The 19,846-nt window shown below is 50.0% G+C and overlaps 2 protein-coding genes across 5 annotated transcripts; one reads left to right on the top strand and one right to left on the bottom strand.

Moving 5' to 3' along the window:
- Positions 1-404: 404 nt before the first annotated feature.
- REM1 (RRAD and GEM like GTPase 1) lies at positions 405-9,163 on the bottom strand. Of its 4 annotated transcripts, none has more exons than XM_081291339.1 (5): positions 9,028-9,163; positions 7,695-8,244; positions 6,525-6,607; positions 2,293-2,494; positions 405-1,085 (listed from the first exon to the last, which is right to left on the bottom strand). In XM_081291339.1, exons 2-5 carry the CDS (start codon positions 8,032-8,034, stop codon positions 814-816), a joined length of 897 nt encoding a protein of 298 aa, XP_081147465.1. In that variant the 5' UTR covers positions 8,035-8,244; positions 9,028-9,163; the 3' UTR covers positions 405-813. The 4 variants fall into 4 exon arrangements, with proteins under 4 accessions (XP_081147465.1, XP_081147462.1, XP_081147463.1 ...); XM_081291336.1 differs by having other exon boundaries at positions 6,492-6,607; XM_081291337.1 differs by having other exon boundaries at positions 2,293-2,565; positions 6,492-6,607.
- Positions 9,164-11,671: 2,508 nt separating this feature from the next.
- Positions 11,672-14,949, top strand: DEFB124 (defensin beta 124; the record flags this gene model as incomplete). Its single annotated transcript, XM_081292377.1, has 2 exons — positions 11,672-11,729; positions 14,792-14,949. The coding sequence occupies 2 exons, from the start codon at positions 11,672-11,674 to the stop codon at positions 14,947-14,949; spliced, it is 216 nt and encodes a 71-aa protein (XP_081148503.1).
- Positions 14,950-19,846: the final 4,897 nt, after the last annotated feature.

Here is a 19,846-nt window from a genome sequence, read left to right on the forward strand (position 1 = left end):
AATTTGGGTATAGACTCAGTGGGACCAGCCTGGTTTGGAATCCTGGCAATATCACTTATAGCAGTTCTATGATCCTGTGTGTGAGCCCTTACTGTCCCTGTGCCTCAGTTTCCTAAAGAGTCAAAGCAGGTTAATCGTATCACCTTCCTGGATATTGTGGGGAGGGACAGATATTCACTAATATCTCTGATGGCTTAGCACATAGCCAGTTCCCACAAACGCCAGCTGTTATGTTGTTAGAATGAGTGCTGATATTCCTTCCATATCATGTTTTGGGACTCTATAATCTAATTCAGTGGGTCACACTGAATTGTGGTTAGTTGTGATCCACTGTGTTTCTCCTAAATACATGAGTCAGGGACTATACCCTGTGATTGGGAGAAAAGCCTAAGAACACAATTGATTCAATGACTTTATTGACATCCAGGCCAGTAGGCTAACCAGTCAGTGTAGATGGGCATGCAGGAGGTGGGGACACCTGGAAGAGTCCAGAAGGGCCGTTCTGGGCATTCAGACAGGGCATCCTTCTGGACAGGTTTATCATGGAGGGTTTCTAAGGGTTGCCCAGGGACAAGAAAGATTTTTACCAAAAGATACCCACCACGTTAAAAAACCCTCTACTTTGTGCCCAGTGAGGCTTTGGACCCATAGTCTGTCCACTGCTTCCTTGGGGTCGAAGGGTCCTCGAAGCTCAGCCATCAGGGCAGCAGATAGGAAAGGCCTTCGATGCGGACTCCAGGCAACTGCACCTTTGCATTCGGTGGAGGCCAGAATGTACCCAGTGTCCCTCCACCCCCAGAAGGGCGGGTGGTCTCAGAGCACGGCCAGGTTGTGGCAGGACTTGGAGCGGGCCTTGAGTGCCCGGCGGCGGGCGCTGCGGGCAGTCAGGCGGGCCAGGAAGCGGCGCGCGCGCTGGCCCAGGCTAGCCCTCCTCCGCGGTGCAGGGGGCTCCTGGGCGGAGCTGTCTCGGCGGCGCAGGCGCAGCTGGCGTACCACGCCCTCGAAGAGCTCGGCCACGTTGTGCTGCAGAGCGGCTGACGTCTCGATGAACTTGCAGTCGAACACCACGGCGCACGCGCGGCCCTCTGAGGGGCGGGGTCAGGTGAGCCGGACAGACAGACGGAGACAAAGATAGGAAGAGGTGGATCAGTGTCAACTGGAAGCCATCTTGCTTGTGCCCATACCTAGGGCAGTTTCAGGGGACTTAAGAGATAAATCATGTGAGGCTTTGAGGAGTTAGTTTACAGTCTATTGACCGATACTGATGGCAGAATGAGGCTGGGAGGGCAGGGAGGTTAGGAGCAGGTAGAGACCAGGCTAAATGCCAGGTTTGAGGCCTGATCTCCTGGGCATTAAAATTACCTGGAGGAGCGTGTGGAAAGGCAGGTTCCTGGGCCCACCCTCAGGAATTCTGATCCTGTAGGTTTGGGATGAGGTCTGGGAACCTGTGTTTTAACAAAATCTCCTGCGGATAATGTTGCGGATTTTGGGGGTGCCTGTCCACAAAGTACATGGTCTTCCATCTCTGGGATGCACTAGGCTGTGAGATAGGGGCCTGAATTCTAGTATTTCATGGCTGATGACTTGTGAAACTGGCTTTCTTTTCCTTTTTAGTCTCAGTTTCCATATTTTTAGAGATTTTATTCTTTAGGGCCATTTTAAGATCTTTATGGGCCCCACCAGAAATATGAAACATTAAAATATTCTCATCCCACTGTAAATGTAATTGATAGATAACTTAAAAAGTTTTGGTTTGTAGTTGCTGGTTGACACAATATTATGTTCCTTTTAGACAATTAAAGCTTTGGAAAACTTAAATTTATCATTTTCTCACTTCATTTTGGAGCCAATAATGGTCATTTCTCAAACATAAGCCCTTCAAAAGCAGGTAGTCACTGGGCCTCTGACTGGTGAATCAGGTGTCCCTGATTCAGGGCATGTGGAGCTACAGGGAAATTCAAAAGGAAAGAAATGAGGAGGTCAATTCTGGTTCTGAAAAACTCTGGCCACTGGCAAGGAGGACCGATTGAGTAGGGGCTACAGAACTAGAGAGACTGGCTTAGGACAAAGGGCAGATGCCAAGACGGGGCAGAGAGGCAAGGGGGCTGGCAGGACTTGAGGACCAAGTCCTGAGGTCTCTCACTTCTTCCCAGGTGAGAGAGGAGGCAGTTTTCTGCTCAGTCAAGAAGCTGCAGGGTGGGGGTGGGTTGGCAGGGCAAAGAGCCCCCAGGCAAGAGCCCTGGAGGAGGGGCAGTGGGTCGAGGGAGAGAGGAGGGTGGGTGGAGGGCTCACCTTCCACGGAGACTTCCCGGCAGCGGGCCAGATCCGCCTTGTTGCCCACGAGGATGATGGGCACGTGGTCTGCCCGATGTGTGCGCCGCAGCTGAATGCGGAGCTCAGAGGCGCTCTCGAAGCTGCCCCGGTCTGCGATGGAGTACACGATGACGTAGGCGCTGCCCATCTGCAGGCATGACTCCTGGCTCCAGCTCTCATCCTGAAGGGGAGGGACCCCAGGCCCGTGCTCAGAGGGCGCCTGGCCCTGGCTGAGAAAGAGGCTGGTCTGGTCTATTGGGAGGGGTTAGGGTTGAAGTTACAGGTTTGGGGAACAAATACTATCATAATTTCCTGTGTCACTTTGGGAAAACCCCTGATCCTCTCTGACCCTGGGTTTCTCTGCTTGAAAAATTGGGTGGACACTGCATCACTTGATTTTGTCATTCACTGATCACATCCACAGGCTGGGCACTGGGGGCAGAGAAGGACTTGGTTCCTTTTCCTGCCAAGGGAGAGGGGGTGTGTCTGGCTTTGCCTGTTCCGCTCTGTTGTCTGGTTTCTGAGGAGAGGAGGGTTTGGCTTTGCTAGACATTTCTGTAGGATGCCTGCAATCTGGAATTAAGTGATAGAGATAGAGATAGAGAGAGAGATAGAGAGACAGAGAGAGATAGAGAGAGAGAAATGAGGACAGGAGGTGGACTTCAGGGAAGGCCTATTCAGGCAGTTTTGAAGTGAAAGGGGCTAAAAAGCAACTGTGGAGTGTAAGTTCAGAGGGGGATGGAAATGTCCATCCCCTTCCCTTTAAGAAGTGGAGTCCTGGGGCTGGGGTTGTGGCTCAGTGGTACAGTGCTTGCCTAGTGTGCATGAGGCACTGGGTTCAATCCTGAGCACCACATAAAAATAAAATGAAGATATTGTGTCCACCTAAAACTAAAACAAACAAACAAAAAAAGTTGAGTCCTTTCAAGTTGTTTGGCCAAGGAAAGGAAAGAACGGGAGTGATTTTCATATTCCATTCTGGATGGGGGCCATTAGCCAGGGACTGCATTCTGAAACTGGATCACCTGGGTAATAAATTTATAAGTGTTTAATTAGACACATTCCTGCCCTCTAGAAGCTCCTGGTGCAGAAGTGGGGTTGTGAAAGTCAGCTTTTCATCACCGTGACCAAAATACCTGATGAGAACAACTCAGAGGAGGAAAAGTTTATTTTAGCTCATAGTTTCAGAGGTATAGTCTATGGTCTGCTGTCACCATTGCTTAAGGGCCCAAGAACATCATGGCAGAAGGACATGGCACCAGGAAGCAGAGAGAGGCACCTCTCCAGTGACCCATCTCCTCCAGCCACACCTCACCTGCCTACTGTTACCACCTGGCCCATTTAGATTACTAATCCACCATATGGATTAATCCACTCATGAGTTTATAGTTGTCATAATCTAGTCATTTCTCTGAACATTTCTGTCTTAACACAGGAACTATTGGGGGACACCTCATATCCAAACCATCACAGATGTTAGTGGAATGGAGAGTTTTTTGGGGGGTACTGGGGATTGAATCCAGGGTTGCTTAACCACTAAGCCACATCCTCACCCCTTTTATTGTGATTTATTTAAGAGACAGGGTCTCACTGAGTTGCTTAGGGCCTCACTGTGTTGCTGAGCCTGGCTTTGAACTCATTATCCTCCTGCTTCAGCCTCCTGAACAGCTGGGGTTACAAGTGTGTGCCACTGCACCCAGCTGGAATGGAGAGTTCTAATGCAGTGTGGTGTGTACCTTCCAGAGGGCCATATGCAAGTGGTTGGAGGAGCTAGGTAGGTGGGGTGGAGGTCAGCAGATTGTGGGATGGTTTCCCAGTGGACCAGTGAGTGGGGTTTAAAAGGTAAGCAGGCCAAGCAGGAGAGAAAAGGTTCCAGACAAAGAGAACTTTGACGCTAAGGTCTGGAGTGGGAAAGGCTGAGAGTGGCGAAAGCATTGATTGTAAGTCAGAAGAGTTTCCTGATAAAAGTATCAGATCCACAGTCAACATCATTGTCAAAGAGATGTATTCTCAACAGCCACTCTGGTCATTCCTCAGGCCAAGTAAGCTTGGGATGGAGTCCCAAGTGAGGTGAGTTCTCAACCTTGACTATGGATGGGTTCCTTCCTCCCTTAGGTCCCTGTCCCCATCTGTAGGATGAGAGGGTGGGGCTTGACCATTTATTCATCATACAAATATTTATGGAGGATTTGACAGGTGATCACCAATAGCCAGTTGGTGCATGGATTGGTGGGTGAGAAGCAACTGGGAGTATGATTCAAAATATAGATTCCAGACCCTACTTTTGGAGGTTCTTATTCATTAGGGGCGAAGCTTAGGAATTTGATTTTTAATCCTCTCCAGCTGATCAGATAGTCAGCCAACGCAGGGCACTACTGTTCTGTCCAATTCTATCTGTTGACATCAGAGTACCATCCAGCCCAGAGTGGAAAGGACAGGTGCTTATTCCAATAGATTACTACTGCTGGGCCTGCTCTGGGAACTCTCTTCACAGGCACTGAATGGGGAAACTGGTTTACTTTCCTTATTTTATGGATAGAAAAGTAAAACAAAAGTCCAGAGAAGAGGAGAAAACATTCTCAAGGCCTCACAGCAAGCTGGGTGCAGATTTCCAGTTTCTGCTTTCTGGCCCAGTAACCTCTCCCCCTTGTCCTCAGTGTGGTGCTCCTTCTCTGACCCCTCTTCTTCATTCACTGGACCCTGCCCAGGGAATCCTCAACTGCATCCAAAAATAGACCTGCAGTCACCCACCTGTGAGCTCTTTGAGGCCAGGGGACATGTCTGTCTGGTTTACTGTTGCATCTCCAGCACCTGGCCCATGACGGACACCCATGAATGCTTTCTTTAGAATGAATGAATGAGCTGAAGGTTCTGAAGATGGTGCTCCCGAGGGACACAGGTAGGGGCAGTCCTGGTGTGCACAGGCTATGGAGTCGCATAGATCTGGCTTGGAATCCTATCTGCTCTTTCAGAGATTCGGACACCTGATTTAACCTCTTTGAGCCTCAGTTTCTTTATCAGTAGAATGAGAATCAATCCTAACTGTATATTTTTGGTTTTGCCTGAATGTCATACATCCAGTGAAAGAGGGTGCACCATAAATGTCAGCTGTCATTGTAAGAATCATCATTATTATGCTCATTTGGACCTGCATTACTTTTTAAGCTTGTTAAGAGAAATTGACCACTTAGCACCTTCATTCTCATTCTTTGGGCCTATGGGTGGAACTGGCCACCATTCTAGTCAATCACTCAATACTACCATAGGGTGGAGCCTCCTTGAGAGTTAAGGAAAGGTTCTACCCTTTAAGAAGATGGATTTCAGATGACTTTTGGATCCTTCTCTTTGCTTACATGTATTTCCTCAAAGGTCAACAATAGGCATGTATTACCATATAAAACCCCAAGAAGATAGGAAAGTCATAATAGAGACATGTCCCTGTTTGCTGTCCATTTCCTCCTTTGGAAGCGGGTAGGAAGGATCCCTTTGGTTTCCTTTTTCACTAGCTACCTAGTTGTAACTTATAAGAATTATCACATACAATTTTCCACCCTGCTCAGTATTTATTATTCATGTTCCAGACTAGGCTCACCTCTTAGAACTGCCTAAGAAAGTTTTAAAATCAGCTGATGTTGGGGCTGGAGGTGCAGCTCAGGGATAGAGCACATGCTTAGCATATTGCCTAATCGAGGCCCTGGGTTGATCCCTAGCACCAAAATCCACCCAACAACAACAACAGAAGACAGCTGAGGAGGAAGACAGAATGATAGGAACGTCTGGAACAATTCACCATTCATCAGGCAAGAAAACTGTAGGTCACAGTAGGCAAGTCACTTGCACAAAGCTATACAACTAGTAGGTAAAAGAAAGGGGGCTTCAACCTTGGGCATCCTGGTGCCAAATGCAGCCTGCCTTCTCCTGCACTGTGTGAGTGGGTGGGTGGGGTGAGGCTGGTCATGATGCTGGGGAGGCCTGCAGGGGAGAAGCACATCTTGGGGTGGGTGCCAGGAGGGGATCCACGGAATGAGAGAAGGGATCAGGATTGTGAGGATCTCTGTCTTTGGAAAGGCTGTTTAGGAGCTGTAGGTTTTGGGGGAGTGTGCTCAGAATGGCCCTTGCCCCAAACCCTGCTTTGTATGTCCCAGGTGAGAATAAGAGTGTGGTGTGAGGCTCAGCACCTTGTCCTCCAAGTCCTGCTTGCAGTGCCATACCCGTTTCTCGGCCTCCCAGGTGTCCATGACCACCAGTGTGGTGTCCTCGCCATCCACCGTGAGGGTCCTCTCATACACATCTTCTGCAACCAAGGGAAGACTGTATCTCAGGGAGGAGGGGCAGGCCTGGGAGATGTGGGGCTCCCTAGCCCCTCTTTCTGGTCACATCACCCCTCCACTTCTCCTTGGGAGTGCTCACCACACTTATTTGGTGTGTCCTTCCTGGTAGATCAAGAAACTCCATGAGGAGCCCATGCTTCCCTGGCTGCCAGCACAGGACCTGGCACGTGGTATGTGCCAGGAAGGTTGGTGTAGTGGATTGAATGAGTGGGTGATGGGGTCAAAGTGTGGTGGATTGAAAGGTTGGGGTGGTCGGGTTAAAGCTGGGCTGGGAACCCTCCTGGCCCCACAGTCTCTGACTTAGCATGTGCATCAGGCAGGTCATGTTAAGCTCTGGGCCTTGGTCTCCCCATTCACAACACATGCAGGTGTAAGTCTATATGCCCCTCGTGTGAGTTCTCACTCTTAGGAGTGTTGAGGCTGCAGAAACAGCAGGGCCAGATTGTCCCCACCTCTTCTCTGCTTTTAACAAACCCCCACCCCACTCACTCTATGTCCTCCCAACCAGTCCCTCAGGGATCTGTCTTCATTTCCTCTGTCCCCATATCCAATCATCCTGGGTCCCCTGGCCCTGTGAGCTCACTGCATTTCTTGGGAATAAAGCAACCCAGTTCTGGGGATCTGGGAGTCTCCACTTTAGAGACTTTGCTGTAGGTCATGGTGGCCATCGTTGGGTGTCTATGGGTCTGGGGCATCAGAGAGTCAGGGGGACTTCCCAATGGGAGTTCTGAGTTGGATGAAAGTCCACCATTTCTTGACAGTTTTCTGAATTGCCCCCCCTTATGACATGAAGATGAATCATACACGTCTCATCCATGAAAATTTGGCAAATTTTCTCATTCTATTTAAGGATTTCCCTCCTTTAGACCACCATGCAGGTTGCGTCCTGCACAATCCAGGTGAGCATCATTCACTTCATAGTCTGCGTAAATGATGCTCAGAGTTGAACAGTGCATGACTCCTACAACTGTTCTTGGCAGCCCTCTGCCCCCTGGTGACAGGCCTTTCACTCTTTTGGCCATATCCCACCCCACCCCACAAGGCCCCTACCTCCCAGCTGTTCATGGTGGTCCCGCTCTTGCTTCCCTGCAAAGAGGCTGGCCAGGCTGGTCTTCCCTACGCCAGGATCTCCAAGCAGCACCACTCGGTAGAGGGCTTCCCAGGAGCCTTCCGAGTCGCTGGATTCAGAGGACCAACCATCTGGGGCAGGCGAAGGTTTGCGGACAGGAGGGTTGAGGGAGGCTGATTGGCCCAATCGGGGATGCTGGGATTGACTGGGGCTTGCTGTGCATAGGCCGCCAGGCTGGTGGCCCCGGGATGACAAGGTGAGTGGAGTGCTGGCTCTCCGTCGAAGGGGGGTCTTTGCTTCCTGCTGGGTGTTCAATGTCATCCTTGGGAGGGAAGGGCTTTGGCCACTCCTTCTTCCTTCCCCCTGAATGAAGTAGGGATGGGCAGTTGCTCTGAGCCCCTCTTTCTGTTGTAGGGTCCTGAGAGCGAGCGGTTGAGAAGGCTTCCCCCACAGTCCTCTCTTGTTTGAACGGGAGGCGGCACCTCTGCTCCTTGGAGTTGGGGTTTGGCTTCAGGCCCAGGGTAAGGTCACCTGGAAGGGGTGAGTCGGCAGGCTGTGAACACACCCAGAGGCCATGTCCCATGCCTTAAGGATGGCCCACCCCAGGTGACAGACCGCAGCTAGGTGGATGTCCATACCTGCACCCCTCCAGGCACAACCTGCCCCTCCTTTAGAACATGAGACCCTTGGTACGAAAGGCATCAGAGTAGCCGTCATCCGCCCTGTTCCCACTGGTCTCTTCCACACGCTCTGGGTTGGGGGTGCCCAGGAGGGTTGAGGGCCGCTGGGGGGTTTACTTCCGCTGCCGGATCCCACGGGGTCGGTGCCCCAGAAGGGCGAGGGGGGCCGGGGGATCCCTCCGGCTGTAACCCGAGGGCCCTGGTGTCATGGGAACGGCGTGTCCGGCCCGCCCCCAGCGTGAAAAATTCAGGAGCGGCTGGCGCTACGGCCTCCAGCTGTTGCTGGAAGGCGGGGGCTGCGAGCTCGCCAGGCCCCAGGTTTGGTGACAGGACAGGGTCCCGGCGGGGGACAGGCGGGGAGCCCACAGGGCCCGGGAACGCATGTGCCATTTTCAGAGGCTGGGTCCGAGCTTTCCCAGCCCGGGGTCCCGGGTGTAAGGGCCCCGATCGCGGGGCAGGGGGCTTCCAGGTCGGCGGCTCCCGGACCCTCCCGGACCCAGGGCTGGGGACCCGCACCCCGCACGCGGTTTCGAAGTTCCCCGGCCCCCGCCGGCTCCGCAGAACCCCCCAGCAGGCGCCCGGCGAACTCCGCTCCAACTTGGGCAAGTTGTCCGCGGGCGGCGCGGAGCTTTACCTCGGCCGGGGAGGGGTCCGGGTCCTCAGCCGCTGGGTGCTGCAGGCTGGACCGCCCGCCTCGGCGAGCAGCCCCTCCGGCCCGGCCCGCCCCGCCCCGGCCGGGGAGGAGCGCGACCCCGCCCCGTCCAGCCCCGCCCAGGCAGGGAGCCCCGGGGTCCCCGCCCCGAGCCTGGGCCGCGCTGCGTTTTTAAGACTGCAGATCCCCTGGTGACCCGCCGCTTCCAGGCCTGCGCGAGGTCGGGGTGACAGTGTCGGGGTAGCCGACAAGAGAGAGGAAGGGTCTGGATGCCCCTCTAGTCCGCATCGGTCCAATCCATCAGTGCGGGGCACCAAATTCAGCCTTCACAAAATCCACTCCGCCGCTTGGTAAAGGTTCAGTTTCTTAGGTCCCAGGGTTTCGGGGATCTTTTTATTTTATTTATTTTTCTGGGATGCTGGGAATTGAACCCAGGGCCTCACCCTAGTCAAGCAACTCTTATCATTGAGCTACATCCCAGCTTTGGAATAAATGTTTTAAACAAACTCCCAAAAACATCCTGATGCAGATCGTTCTTGCACTCCACTTGGAGAAACTCTGTTTTGGAGGGAGGATTAATGCTGGGAAACAGCTTGGGGGAAGAGAGAGTCCTGGAAGTCTGTACTGAAGATTTCTGAATATCTGATTTTGCTGTCATTCATTCCTTTGCTTATTCACCAGCTGAGGATTACTTGGGCTTGGGACTCTGCCTTTCAGCCTATTGTCCCTTTCCATAATAGTTCATAGCTTAAAAACAAGGCAAACAAAATTCCCCAGGTATGTTGGAGGAGGAGAGTCACTGATCTTGGTAGGGAAGTTGGCTGTGGGGCCCTGTGTGTGTGTGTGTGTGTGTGTGTGTGTCTGGGTTAGTGTTACTGGAGATTGTTACTGCTCTATCCCTCTAACCATATCTCCAGTTCTTTATTATTATTTTTTTTTAAAAGAAATTTGAGGCTGGGTTCGGTGTTGCTTGCCTGTTATCCCAGCGGTTCAGGAGGCTAAGACAGGAGGATCTCGAGTTCAAAACCATCCTCAGCAAAGGCTAAGCACTAAGCAACTCAGTGAGACCCTATCTCTAAATAAAATACAAAATAGGGCTGGGGATGTGGCTCAGTGGTTGAGTGCCCCTGATTTCAATCCCCTTCCCCCCAAAAAAATTGAAACAGAATCTTGCTAAGTTTCCTGGGCTGACTTGTAATTTGTGATCTTCCTGTCTCAGATTTTCAAGTTTCTGGGGTTACAGGTATGTGCCATTGTGCCTGGTTTCCTGTAACTCTTTGGGGTGCATATGTGTGGGAGACCTTGGAGACCAGGCTGTACCTGTGGGTGGAACTTGTCATGGCTGAGGGGTTCAGGTGTCCAGCTTGGAACAACTCCTACAGCAGCCCCCGCAAGTCTTGGGTAGACACCAAACCCCTCATGCCTGGCTTCCTTCCGAGGCATGACCCTCTTGGCCTCCATTTCCCACCTGTGGTGAGACACCACCCTTCCTTATTTGGGAGTGAGATGACTTAGCTTCCAGGCCAGCTCTGCAACTCAGTTGCTGGGTGACCGCAGTCAAGCAACTCCCCTCTTTGGATTTCAGTTTCTTTATTTAAAACTGTACCCTCAACAGGTTATACCCCCACTAAGAACTTATGGTTGTCTAAAATACAAAAGGCTGAACTTGGCATTCAAGGTCCATTGTGCCCTCGCTCCTGTCCTCTGCAGGGTCAATTTCAGCCTCTCCTCTCAACAGAGCCTTGCTCCACCCACTCTTTCTGGTGCCCCCTGTCCCTTCTGCCTGGGATACCCTTTTCCCTACTCATCTTTCACAATGCAGCTTAGATACTTGACTACCAGACACGACTCCAGGCTCTAGGCATGTATATTATCTTAGTGGTGCTCACACCTTAGTGGTACGTTAGAATCACCTGGAAGTCTTCTTAAGCTGCGGTTTCCCGGGACCCACCCCCTAGAGGTTTGGAGCAGAGCCGGAGAGTTTGCAAGTTCCAGTTCAGACCAGGTACTTACTGGCTGGGGACCACATTTTGAGAATCATTGTATTGTTTCATTTAATGCCATAAGTGAGATGGGTAGCTATTACTCTCTATGAGGCAGGTTTCTTCCCATTTTTAGAGTAGGTGTCAATGCATGCTTGTTTGAATGGGCCAGGGTGTTCTGGTCCTTTCTCCTTGCCACTAAGAAGGGACGCCTTCATTTATAAGCCTTGTAAAAGAGGCTCGTCATCATTTCATAGACCACAGCTGGGGTCCCAGAGAGGTTAAGTGACTTGTCCAAAGTCTCCCAGACACTAGGGGGAGATCGTGGGATTGATTCACGTTATGGCTTTTCTCACTCACCCATACAGGGAAGGTGTCCAGTTTCTGTCCCCAGGCATGGCTTCAGGAACTTCAGCCCCCAGCTTCAGAGCTGAGCAGCCTCTGGAGGGTGTGGCTGACTGGTTCCCACAGAGCTGGCTGAGATCCCAAGCAGCCTTGGACAACATGGCCTCATACTCCCACCACTGTCCCCGGCCCTGCCTTCATCTGTGGTCCATAAAGGCTGTTCTGCAGGCAGCCAGACTCAACCACTGTTCCTGTCCTCTTAAGTCCTCCCCAGCAGCCTCCCCAGGAGTCCTGTAGCCATGGCACAGCTACTACTACTCACTGTGGCTCTCCTGGTCCTGGGTCATGTGCCATCAGGTAATGTCACACACGTGTGTGTGTGTGTGTGAGAGTGTGTATGAGTGTGTGTGCGTGTGTGTGCGTGTGTGAGTGTGTGTGCGTGTGTGTGAGTGTGTGCGCACGTGTGTGTGTGTGTGAGAGTGTGTGTGCGTGTGTGTGAGTGTGTGTGCGTGTGTGTGTGCGTGTGAGAGTGTGTGTGCGTGTGTGTGTGTGTGTGTGTGTGAGAGATAGGCTCCCAGGTCTTGGAGGACAGAGGGCCAAGATCAACATTTAACTTTGGCCACACCATTGACTTAGAGCAAATGGCTAAATCAGCTGCGCCTCAGTTTCCTAATTTGTAAAATGGGATTTCTTCAATCCTGTGCATCAGGCACTGATAGGATTGCTGGGATTTTGACTGGAAGAAAGCAAGTTCTTGCTTTTGTGGAGCTAACACTTTATTTGGTGGAAATAGAAAAAAGAAAAACACATAATGTGTCTGTGATAAGAAGAATAAAAGCAAGGTAAGGGGTGAGAGCAGCAGGGGGTGATGGGCAAGCTGACGGGATGGTCTAGGAAGAAATCCAATGGGGCTTTAAACAATTTTTTTATTTTAGAAAATTCTCAAGTACACATGAAAATAGAATAGTGAACAATGTGAGTTTTTTTTTTTTTGTACCAGAGATTAGACCAAGGGCACTTAGCCATTGAGCCACATCCCCAGCCCCTTTATTTTAATTTTCTAAAAATTTTTGAGACGGGGTCTTGCTGAGTTGCTTAGGGCCTTGATAAATTTCTGAGGCTGGTTTTGAACTTGTGATCCTCCTGCCTCAGCCTCCTGAGCCACTGGGATTATAGGGGGTGCCGGGGATTGAACCCAGGGTCTCACATACGCTCAGCATGCTAACTACATATGTGCTCTATCATGGAGCTACACCCTCAGCTCCAGAAGGTGAGTTTTTTAAAAATGTTTCATTCTGGAAAAATTTAAATTTATGCAAAACAGATTAGTGTAATGATTTGAGTTTTTAAAAGCAACTTTTTTTTATTTTAGAAAATTTCAAACAAATAAAAAAAAACAGTTTAAAGAACTCCTTAGTACCTGTCACCTAACGAGAACACCTTGAACTTGAACCAAGCTGGTTCTGTTATTGGCCTTTTCCTCTGCTCCAGTGAGTTATCTGGAAGTACATTCCGTGGTGTTTTTGTTTTGTACTATAAGGTAGGTCTGAACCGAGTTCTGAATCGAGTGAGATGCAGGGGAGATCCTTCTTTCCAGGTGGTGAGAGCGTCAAGGAGTGAGGCCCTGGGGCAGGAGGATGGTAGCCTGGTGTGAGGAACAGCATGGAGGCCCATGTGACTAATGGGGACTGGAAAGCGTGGGAGGTCTCGTCAAAGATATGAGGAGGGGAAAGCAGATCATCCTCCAGAAAATAACAGCTCTGGGTCTTGGGTACTTGGGAAACTCAGGTGTGATGATGTGCTAAGAGTATTTATTGCTAGGAATGGCCAGTGCCTGAGAGTTAGGGGCTCTGGTTCTATCGAGACCCACCACTGAGCAGCTAATCGATCTTGATCAAGTCCCTTCCTTTCTTTATCTGGATAGTGGAGAGTTACCTAGAATGGATGGTAGGAGCTCCAACTACTAAGCTGTTATTCTGATAATCTCACCTTCTACTAATTGAGCATTTACTATGTGCCAGGCCTTGGGATAAAATGATCCTGTAACTTTCCTCTGAAAGAGAGCCATAGAGCTGAGGAATTTAAGGCCAAGGTCACTCGGCTGGGAAATGATGGAACTGGGATTGGGATTCAGGAGTTCTGAGCTGAGGTCACATCACTATTAATCACTGTGATACGCACCCTCTTCAGGGTACAGATTCTCTGTCCCATAGAGATTTTGAGGCCAGCATTGTATCATCCTGAGATTCTCTACCTGGACAAATGGCAGGATGGGCTAGTCAGCAGGGCTAGGGAAACCTGTGGATGGTCCCAAGGTGTCATCTGAGGATTGTATGGGACCTCTTTAGTCCAGGGAGACTAGGTACGCCTCTCCTTCCACCCTCCACTCGGTCCCAGTTCTGTGTTGCTCGCTCTCTGCCTGTCTGAAGCCATGCGTCTAGAAATGTTGCACAACAGACAAGCCTCCGTGGTTCTAATCTTGTCTCACTTTCCAATTTTTGCTCAAATTGGCCATCAGAGAGCCCTGATCACTTCCATCTATTTATTTGCTTGTCTCTTGTCTTTTGTGGCACAAGAAGTTGAACCTAGGCCCTGGAACATGCGAGGCAAGTGCTCTGCCACAGAGCTACATCCCCAGACTCTGATTTCATTCTGAGAGAGGGTCTTTTTTTTTTTTTTCCCTTTGGTAGTACTGACATTGAACCTAGGGGTATGTTACACTGAGTTGCATCCCTAGTCCTTTTTATTTTTAAACAGGGTCTCACTTCATTACTGAAGATTGCTAAATTCCTGAGGCTGGTTTGGAACTCTTGATCTTTCTGCTTCAGCCTTCTGGTTTGCTGGGCTTACCAGTGTGTGCCACCAGGCCTGGCTACTTGCTTGCTTTTAAGTTGCTTTCCCTGCCTGTGGGAAGGGCCTGGACCACGGCCATATTGTTCATTGTGGGTCCCTAGACACTCCATGTTTGTTAAATGAATAAACCGAAGGAGAGATTCTATTTCAGGCCGTATAACCAAAGACCACTGGGTGGGGGTGGATAGGACCTGTTCTTTCTAAGCCTTGTCCTTTCTGTGGCCCAGGATTGGAAATTTCCTCATTATAATCTAATTTTAAACAGTCCCCTTTATATCAGGGCAGCTTGTGCCATGGTTCAGAGTGTAGACTCTGGAGCAGATTACTTGGGTTTGAACCCTGGATCCGCTTTTAATGACTGTGTGACCTTGGGCGGTTTCTACGTGGACAAGAACTTGTTCACAGTGGTACAGCCTGTGGGTTAACCAGGACTGAAATCTGTAGCCTCAGTGGTAACCAGAACTCTCGCCGATGACTAGATGGCTTAACCTGTGGCCTCACTTGTGACCATTGGTCTGACCTCTGACCCATGTGCGGCTCTGTGACCTGTAGTCTTCTCTGCACAGGGAGGACGGAGTTCAAACGGTGCTGGAAGGGCCAAGGGGCCTGCCGAACCTACTGCACGAGGCAGGAGTCCTTCATGCACCTGTGCCCAGACGCGTCCCTGTGCTGTCTTGCCTACGCGCTCAAACCGCTGCCACATCCCAAGCCTAACCACACCTAGCGGCTCCAGGCACTGCCACCTTTGCTGTCCAATAAATCATACTCGGCCAGCTCCCTCTGTTCTGCTCTCTCACTGAGCTCCCCTCCCCCCAGGAAAGGGGACAAAGTCCAGGGTGTGGGAGGGGTGGTTGGTGGAGGGAGACAAGGTGCCCAGGGAGAGTGGGCATTAATGACCATTGTGGATGGTTCTGGTCCTGGCCATGGCATGTTTTGTCTGTCCAACTCCGGAAAAGTTACTCCACCTCCGAGAGCCCACCTCCCCCAAGCCTCCTCATCCGTAGGAAGGATGTGAGATTATAACAGGAGACTAGGACTTGACAGAAGGATGCGAAAACCAAGGTAGAGTTAAGAATCAGAGCTAATGATGAGTCGTAGTAATAAGAATTAATGATATTAATGATAAAATAGTCAGTAATAAACTTCTGGCATTCGGAAGGGGGTGGTGTGTTTGAACGCAAGGCAGCTCTATTGAGAGAAGAAGGATTTTTCTTTTTTGGTACACCAGGGATTGAACCCAGGGGGGCTTAACCACTGAGCCCCATCCCCAGCCCTATTTTGTATGTTATTTTGAGACAGAGTCTCACTGAGTTGCTTAGGTCCTCGCTAAGTTGCTGAGGCTAGCATTGAACTTGCGATTCTCCTGCCTCAGCCTCCTTGGCTGCTGGGGTTACAGGCGTGCGCCACTGCGCCTGACTAAGAAAAAATTTTCTGTTCCTTTACTTGCTACTTGGACATTTCAAGAGGCTGCAGATAGGTGGGACCGTCAGAGTTTTATGGAAGTAGTTATCATATGAGCAAGAATAGACAATAGAGGGAAACACGGCTCTTCTGGGCCTGAGACTTTGTGGGACAGGAAGGCAGGGAGAGGATATGAACAGAATCAGGGAGGTAGACAGATACATGGTTCCACTGCGATGTATCCATTAGGATCATATTTAGCCAAAAAATTCTAGGAAACTCAGTTGGCAGGGGCTTCCCCTTCCCCTTCCCCCTTCCCCTCCTCCTCCTCCTCCTTTCTCTCTCTCTCTCTCTCTCTCTCTCTCTCTCTCTCTCTCTCTCTCTCTCTCTCTCAAATAAAAAGAAGCCTGGGGAGCTGGGGATGTAGCTCCGTGGTAGAGCACTTGCCCAGCAGGCCAGGTCCATCCCTAGTACTGGGCCAGGGTCGGGGAGAGAGGTCTGGAGGCAGATGAAAACTGTGCATCTTTGGATTCTCTTGGGTCACAAATAGCGATCAAGACTTTAGGCCTCAGGGCTGGGATATAGCTCAGTTGGTAGAGTATCTGCCTTGCATGCCCAAGGCCCTGGGTTCAATCCCCAGTCTTCCCCCTCAACCCCACAGAAACACTTCTAGGCCTCATGTCCTTGCTTAGGGCAAGAAGAGGCTCTCTGAGGAGTGTTGGTATGGGCTACCGCTTCTTTCATCAGGAAAGCACTTTTTGTGAAACTCCTTAACAGGCTCTGTCGGGGAGCTGCCCTGGATGCAGATGCTTTTCAGTCTTGATGCACCGGGTTCTGACCAACACGGATAATGAGGCGTGGCCCCAGGCGTAGGCGTCCTCTGCAGGGCTTACACTCACCTGTTCCTTTGTGAACCTGATCCCTTGCCTCGTTTGAATGACTTGTCCCCAGTAAAAGGGTTCAGCACGTGCTGTTCTCTCTTTCTGGCCTGCCTTGCTCCCCTTGTGGGAGCTGCAGCTGAGGAGTGATCACTGAACCCAAAGAAAAGCTACTTTCTGTGTCTGTGACTTTATTTATTCCCCAGATTCACTTGGAGGGATGCTAATCCTTTAGTCATGTGATGCAACAAGACTTCTGTTCCTATCTGATGGGCCAGAACTCTGTCACATGGTCACTCCCGATGTAAGAGAGACTGGGAATAAAAGGGGTTCTGTTTTTCTAGCTTCTGAAATAAACTTGAACTTGAGAGTGAGGGAATCTCTGCCCATCTTTTCCCTGGGTTTGAGCCCAGAAAGGGGCATGAATGTTGGATGAGTCCAGGGAAACACTGAGGGCGGGGGCAGGGAGGTCTTGTCCATTCAGAGAAGAGAGCTGGTCTGGGTGGCCCTGGCCCCAGCCCAAGAATAAGACTGGAGAGGGGACCCTGCATGGTCAGGCTAAGAAAGGGGCAAAGACATTCAAAATACTTCCCAGCAGGAGGGGTACTGATGAGGGGCAGGAGCAGAATCTTGGAGGCCACCTGCTCTGCCACACGTTAACCCTTCCGTTTCTGGCCTGAGAACCACCTTCAGATATGCCACAGGTAGCTGGCCTGGAGGAGGGGCACCCGAGGGACTTGAGAGCAGCTGTTTACCCACCGGAATGGAAATGCTGAATTACGTTAATCACAAAGAGCACCATCTGGATATTGGTGCTGCTTCCCTCATTTCCTGGGCAAAACTGTTGGAGCACCCACTGAGGGGGCGCCGAGGTGGGAGTGGAGGTCTAGAGCCTACAAAGAGGGCAGAGGAGAACTCGGAGTGGTCCACAGAGCCACATGGCTGCTCTGAGGCCACATGAGTCTGGTATCATCGCTAGGCCTCAAGGAGTCAGATCGACCAGAGCAGTTCACCAGCCACAGGCCGCAGGTGGAAAGCTGGGGCCTGTGCTCAGCAAGGCCAGGTGGGAGACGAGGAATCCAGACCAAGCACTCGTTCCATAGAGACCCAACTTCTCTGCATTCAAGAAGTTCCAAGAGAATATTCACCGGATCAAACCAAGCTTCAAACCGGACCCAACCAAATGTATGGCACCGACACCTCCCCTTCCATTTCAGAAAGAAACCAACAGCTAGGTTTTTGTTTTGCACAGCCTCAGAAATAGTGGGTGAGGCTTTGTGACCTTCTTGCCGTGAAGACGACGACTTCTGGGAGTGGGGACTTAGGCAACTCAAGTTCATACCCCAACTCTGCTGCCCATGGGCCTCAGGTCGTAGGCCCTGGTACAAGTCACTAGGCAAGTCTGGTTGTCCAGAGGCATCAGGACAGCTCACATGGCTCAGCTGTGGCATCAGAGAAGACCCTCTGGCACTGGGTAAGTGCTCAGTGGGTGAAGGGGCTTCAGTGGCTGTCATTCTGTTGAGCAAGGAGCACGACACTGGCCTTCTTTTCTTTCTCCACATGATTTCACTTTCTTGTGGGAAAATCACAGGAAAAGTACAAAGAATTCCCACAGATGTTTCTCTCAGTTCCCCAGATATAAACATTTCACCATATTTTTTTGGGGGTGGGGCTTGAACTCAGGGTCTCACTGAGTTGCTTAGCGCCTCGCTGTTGCTGAGGCTGGTTTTGAACTCGCCATCCTTCTGCCTCAGCCTCCGGAGCCGCTGGGATGACAGGCGTGGGCCACCGCACCTGGTGACTTTTCTCCACTTTGACCTCCTCTCTATCTATATATACATGAAAATATACTGAAACACAGCGTGCATCTTTCTGAACTCTTTGAAAGTAAATTGCAGGCCCGATGCTCTTTTATGCCTAAATAATATATCTGCAGGCTTTCCCTGAAAAAAAAAAAAACAACAACAACACATTTTCTTATATGACAATACACAATATGATTATAAAATCAGGGCAATACCCACTGACAAAATTCAATTTTCTAGTCTGCAGAACATAGTTCAATTTCACCAGCTGCTCCAATGAAGTCCTTTGTAGCAAAAGAAGATCCAGGTCATGTTTTATGTTTCTTTGATCTTCTGGAGCCTGGAACAGTTCTTCAGGCTTTCCTGACACTGACAGTTTTGAAGAGTCCCGGCCAGCTATTCTGTGGAATGTCCCTCCGTCCGAGCTTCTCTGGTGATGATGCTGTGTGGTTGGATTCAGCCCTGAGTTCGTGGCAGGGATGCTACAGAAGCAGTGCTATCTCTCAGTGTGTCATTCGGAGATGGCCATTGTTGGCTTTCCGAGGGCTGAAGCCAAGACAAACAGACGAGATGGATCTCCCAGACTTAAACCTGACACATGCATGGCCATTTCCCACCCAGTGTCCAAACGACTGTCATCTAAGCTTATACTCAACCTCCTAAGTCGTAAGAACACACCCAATAGATGAAAGAGATGAGGCAATTCAAGGGTGGGAGGTTCCTCAAAATACCTCACAGATGAGGTTCACCAGCCCAGAGAAGGAGAGTAATTTGTCTCAGACCACACAGTTCCCAGGGACAGAGCCCAGGACTTGAACTTATATCTCTGGATGTGAAGCCAAGGCTGTCTCTGAGGTAGAATGATAGCCACACATTGGTAGGACAGGTCAGTATGAAGGGGATGCTCCTTGGTACTGCAGGTGTGTAAGGTGTACCAGTCAGATAGGGGACATTAGACAAAGGCTGCTTGCTCTGAATGGGTGATTAGAAATACCATCCAGTGCACAGACTTTCTTCAAGGAGTCACTGAGTGATTGAGATAATGATAATATCAGTTACCCTTTATTAAGTACCAATTGCTTTACCTACATCATCTCATTTAATTCTCACAGTCATATATATTAGTATCTCTGCTTTTTCTGTAAAGTAACCAAGGCTCTTACTGAAGGGGGTTGCCCAGTTCAAACCCTAGTAAGCAGTGAAGCTGGGACCCTACTTTGGTTCTCTGGCATCCATTTTGTCTTCCAGAGTCACTCTTATTTGTGCTTTTCAAATAATATTTTTTTCTAATTGTGAAAATAATGCATACTTATAGAAAAAACTTAGAAAACCAAGAACAACACATAAGAAAACTAAAATCATCAGTACTTTCACTGTACAGAAATACAAGTAAAAAAAGATATAAAATGCAAATTAAAATGAAGTCAAACTTTTATGTTCTTTTTTTTCACTTATTGATATATCACAACAATTTGTGACTATGCTTATTCCTTCAAGACAAGATTTTTCTTAAAAAATACTTTTTAGTTTTCAATAA

The sequence above is a fragment of the Spermophilus citellus genome, assembly GCF_964194105.1.
Source record: "Spermophilus citellus genome assembly, chromosome: 4".
Classification (NCBI taxonomy): domain Eukaryota; kingdom Metazoa; phylum Chordata; class Mammalia; order Rodentia; family Sciuridae; genus Spermophilus; species Spermophilus citellus.

Bases quoted from the DNA above. Each gene is read 5' to 3' on its own strand.
- REM1 (XM_081291336.1), bottom strand. From the start codon at position 8,034: ATGACATTGAACACCCAGCAGGAAGCAAAGACCCCCCTTCGACGGAGA. The intron at 2,495-6,491 runs GTGCTGAGCCTC...CCTCCCCTTCAG, and splicing joins AGCAGGACTTGGAGGACAAG to GATGAGAGCTGGAGCCAGGA. The intron at 1,086-2,292 runs GTGAGCCCTCCA...CCCGCCCCTCAG, and splicing joins CCGGGAAGTCTCCGTGGAAG to AGGGCCGCGCGTGCGCCGTG.